The 5,018-nt window shown below is 50.1% G+C and overlaps 1 protein-coding gene across 1 annotated transcript in view; it reads left to right on the forward strand.

Annotated features, from left to right (window-relative positions):
• The first annotated feature begins 538 nt into the window (after window positions 1-538).
• EIF3K (eukaryotic translation initiation factor 3, subunit K) overlaps window positions 539-5,018 on the forward strand; it is a 13,124-nt gene continuing 8,644 nt past the window's right edge. The window contains exons 1-2 of the mRNA XM_010849195.1: window positions 539-765; window positions 1,682-1,780. Coding sequence (XP_010847497.1) covers window positions 707-765; window positions 1,682-1,780 — 158 coding nt within the window. The 5' untranslated portion in view covers window positions 539-706. The remainder of the gene's footprint in view (window positions 766-1,681; window positions 1,781-5,018) is intronic.

Consider the following 5,018-nt stretch of genomic DNA (forward strand, 5'->3'; position numbering starts at 1 on the left):
GCCTTCACCCGCAAAACTGGAGCCTATGGGGATTGGGCGTGATCTGGAGGGGTCCACGAGCCTCCGTCCGCCCCTGCCGGGCTGAGCACAACAGCTTTGCCGGCCACTACCCTCGGCGTTAGGGTGAAGTGTGGGGGACCAGCGTGGGGGACCTGCGAAGCTCAGGATCCTGCCTCAGGGGCCGAGGCCTGGGGCCAAGGGGACCTCAGAGAGCACCTTCTTCGGCACATGCCCATGGACCAAAAGAATTGTACTGATGGAACCCCAGCAGTTTTGAGTTCACAGCCGCGAGCATCGCAACGTGCGTCCACGCCGCCACGGATCAGTCTACTTCCCGGTAAGTCCGCGCTCACGCGCCTGGGACTATAACTGGATACGCTAGGCCCGGGAAAAGTTTAGTCCCGCCCCATCGCCGCGAGAAGGCGCCTGCGCACTTGGTTAGGCTAGGTCTTTTCTCGCGCCGTAGCTTCTGCTCGAGTAGAGCGTATGCGCACGCGCTAACTGCGCCGGCTGGGAAGAAGTCACGCGGCAGCCGGAAAGCGTGGCAGCCGCCGCAAGACCCAAAGCACGATTCACCGCCCCCGGGGCTGGAGAGAAAATAATTACGTAGTTTCCGTTTCCACCAACTCTTCCTCTTCCGGCCCTCGAGGACGCTTTGCCGGCAGGGTCTTCGGCTATAAACCTGGTGTGGGAGGCGGCAGCAGTCATGGCGATGTTTGAGCAGATGAGAGCGAACGTGGGCAAGTTGCTCAAGGGGATCGACAGGTCTGAGCCCGGTCGGAGGGAGCGTTTCTGTCCAAGAGGGGTGGAGGAGAGCGTTTTCTGGAGTCAGCAAGAGGTGGTCAGCATCCTGGGCTTGCCCAGAGGTGGGATTTTTCAGTCAATTTAGAGCAGTTGTTTAAGAAAACAGCATTGTATAGGCCTAAAGGCAGGAGGTGGCCTTGCCTGCCGCTCAGTCCGCTTTAATACCTTAAGGCCGCCCTCTCTGCTTAACTTACCCTCTCTCAGCCCCTCAATTTTCTCTCTCTGCACCTCAGTCTCCCTGAGCCTCTTAGTGCCTCTTTGTGTCTCGCCTCCCCCCCCCCCCCCCCCTCATTCATCGAACACATGTTTATTAAAAGCTACACTGTGAATTCTGGGCACTGGTGCGGACCAGAGATAACCAAAGACAGCCACTGGCCATGCTTTCATGGAGTTTCTAGTTCAGACAAACTGGACTGTAGACAGTGATAGCCAGGAGTGGTCAAGGCGGTGATGGGGGAAGCACAGGTAGATTGGTGGGGGCTGGGATGGGGAAAACTAGGCAGGAGAGTATGGGCTGGACCAGAGTGGGGTTTGGGTATGGGAGGAAGGGGTGGATATCAAAGATGTCCAGGAGGCCAGATGTACAGGCCGCAAGGGCTGGTTGGCTGAGAGATTGAGGAGGCATTTTTCAGAAAAAAACCCATGGCTCTAAACCCAGCCCGGGGTTTAGAGCTGGGGCTTAGGTCTGGGATATGGATAAGTTTCATCAGAGGTTATAGAGCTGATTCAATATTTGAATAAAGCAAGTGGCCAGTGACAGAGGGAGGGAGGAAAGGAAGAGAAGGAGGAGCAGGCTACATTCCCCCCGCTACTCCCACCCCATGGAGTAACTGGCCTCAGCTCTTGTCTCTGCTCACTGATCTTGTTTCTCCTCTAGGTACAACCCTGAGAACCTGGCCACCCTGGAGCGCTATGTGGAGACACAGGCCAAAGAAAATGCCTATGATCTGGAAGCCAACCTGGCTGTCCTGAAACTGTGAGTATCTGCCTCCATTCCCACCCGGTTCCCATAGTCAGCAGCCTGCCACTCCCAGCACTGGGTGGGGTGGGAGTGAGAGGTAACCTGCAGGATGTGACTTCTCTCTCTTTTTTAAAAATTGGAGTATAGTTGACTTACAATGTTATATTAGTTTTATATGTACAACATAGTGTTTGAGTATTTTTATAGGTTATACTCCGTTTAGAGTTATTATATAATGGGGGTTATAGCTTCTGTGCTGTTTGTTGTGACTTTGTATCTTACTTATTTCATATATATTTTGTACCTCTTAATCCTCTTCCATTATCTTGCCTCTCCCCCACCCCATTCCCATCTACAACCACTAGTTTGGTCTCTGTTTCTGTTTTGTTGCTTTCATTTTATTCTTTAGATTCTGCATATAAGTGAAAACATGTGGTGTTCGCCTTTCCTTGTCTGACTTAACTTCACTAAGCATAGTATTCTCCAGGTCCATCCATGTTGCAAAAGGCAAATTTTCATTCTTTTTCCTTTTTTTTTTAAACGGCTGAATAATATTCCATTGTGTGTCTGTGTTATAGGTACCACATCTTCTTTATCCATTCATTTGTCAATGGACACTTAGGTTGCTTCCAGATCTTGGCTACTGAAAATAGTGCTCCTGTGAACACTGGGGTGCATGTATCATTTCAAATTAGTGTTTGTTTTCTTTATATATACACACACACAAACGCATACCCAGGAGTGGAATTGCTGGATCATGTGGTAGTTCTAGTTTTAATTTTACGGGGAACCTCCCTACTGTTTTCCATGGTGGCTGCGCCAGTTGACATGACACTACCAAGCGTTCTCTCCTCCGCATCCTTGCCGGTGTTTTGTTATTTGTTGTCTTCTGGTTGATAGCCATTTTATCAGGTGTGTGATTCTGATTTGCATTTTCCTGATGTTTAGTGATGTTGAGCATCTTCTCATGTGCCTGTTGGCCATCTCTGTGTCTTCTTTGGAGGAAAAAAGCCTATTCAGAAGTTTCTGACAGGGTTTTGGGGGATTTTTGGTATTGAATTGTATGACCTCTTTATCTACTTTGGATAGAATGTGGATAGAATGTGCAAGATTAAGGAGCCAGGAAGTAGGGGCAGGAGGAGGGATGGTTTTTGCAAACTTAGTTACGGGGCTGCAGTCCAGCAGTTACGACTCCAGCCTTCCACTGCAGGGGATACGAGTTAGATCCCTGGTTGGGGAACTAAGATTCCACGTGCCTTGAGGTGCAACCAGAAAGTAAAAAAATAAATAAATAAAAATCATAACAAGGCGCACATAACAGGCTGCTGCTGCTGTTGCTAAGTCGCTTCAGTTGTGTCCAACTCTGTGCGACCCCATAGACAGCAGCCCACCAGGCTCCCCCGTCCCTGGGACTCTCCAGGCAAGAACACTGGAGTGGGTTGCCATTTCCTTCTCCAGTGCATGAAAGTGAAAAGTGAAAGTGAAGTCGCTCAGTCGTGTCCGACTCTTCTCGACGCCATGGACTGCAGCCTACCAGGCTCCTCCATCCATGGGAGTTCCCAGGCAAGAGTACTGGAGTGGGGTGCCATTGCCTTCTCCGTAACAGACTGCTGCAGAAAGCAAATCTATGGTTTAACGTGGAGTTATAAACACCTGTGTAATCAGCATCCCAATTGCAAATGGGTGTTGCTAGCACCTCTGTCCTTTGCCCCGTGTGTTTTGTGCCAACCACCCTGACCCTGGTGACCACTCCTGTGCTCTCATGGCCTGGCTTTGTGTGAATTTACCATACACTTGCAGACATATGTACACACATACACATCCTGATTCACTTAGCTCAGATTTGCCTGCTTTGAACCGAACATAAGAGTAGCCGTACGACTGGAGCCCTTCTGCGTCTGGCAGCTTGCACTCAGCCCTGGGTTGTGAGCGCCACGCTTTTCCTGTGTGGCTGCAGTTGGTTGTCATTGCTGTGTAGTGTTCCATGTGGAACCAGGTCCTAATTATCTGTTACTCTGTCGGTGGATATTTGGTTTCTTCTTTCTAGATGCTTTACGGACACACCGTTATTGTTCCTTGTTTTAGTCACTAAGTCACATCCAACTCTTTTTCAACCCCAAGAGCTGTAGCCTGCCAGGCTCCTCTTGTCCATGGGATTCTCCAGGCAAGAATACTGGAGTGGGTTGCCATTTCCTTCTCCAGGGGATCTTCCTGACCCAGGGATTGAACCTGTGTCTCCTGCATTGGCGGTCAGGTTCTTTACCACCGAGCCGCCAGGGAAGCCCAACTACCAGCTTTGTAATGTTTAGAGCTTTCGTGACCTCGATTTTGCCATCTGTAAGATGGAGACGGTGGGTGTGTTGGGGAGGTCGTTCAGCTTGTTAGTGGTGATAACCACTGCCTAGTGAGCACTCCCCATGTGGTACCTACTGTGCTATAACCTTTGTATTAACTCACTTTGAGGCTATGTTTTGTTTGTGAGGTAGATACAGTTGGGTTTTTTAATTTGTTTTGGTTTTTTTGTCGCAGCACCACACTGACACGCAAGATCTTAGTTTCCTAAACCCCCTGCAGTGGAAGCACAGAGTCTTAAGCATCGAACCACCAGGGAAGTCCCGATACAGTGGTTTATTCTCACCTCTTGCAAGAGAGGAAACTGATGCACAGAGCATTTATTATTTTTTAGAATCTTACTTCATTATTTGTATTTTTGGCTGTGCTGGGTCTTCAGTGCTGTGCAAGCACTTTCTCTGGTTGTGGGGGGCTTGTGAGCTGCACAGGCTTCTCATTGCCGTGGCTTCTCTTATTGTGGAGCACAGGCTCTAGGGCGCATGGGCTTTAGTAGTTGTGGTGCACAGGCTTAGCTGCCCTGTGGCATGTGGGATCTTTCCAGACCAGGGAAGTCTACTTATTTTAAATGCTCCATGCCGGGGCTTCCCTGGTGGTCCTGTGGTTAAGAATCTGCCTTGCAGTGCAGGGGGACACAGGTTCCATCCCGGGTACAGAAAGATCCCACATACCACAGGGCAGCCAAGCCTGTGTGCCACATCTACTGAGCCTGAGAGCTTTAGAGCCTGTGCTCTGCAACAAGAGAAGCCTGTCCATGGGGATTCTCCAGGCAAGAACACTGGAGTGGGTTGCCATGCCCTGCTCCAGGGGATCTTCCCAACCCAGGGATTGAACCCAGGTCCCCCGCATTGCAGGTGGATTCTTTACCATCTGAGCCACCAGGGAAGCCCAACAAGAAAAGCCA

The sequence above is a fragment of the Bison bison genome, unplaced genomic scaffold, assembly GCF_000754665.1.
Source record: "Bison bison bison isolate TAMUID 2011002044 unplaced genomic scaffold, Bison_UMD1.0 scf7180017864280, whole genome shotgun sequence".
In the NCBI taxonomy this organism is placed as follows: Eukaryota; Metazoa; Chordata; class Mammalia; order Artiodactyla; family Bovidae; genus Bison; species Bison bison.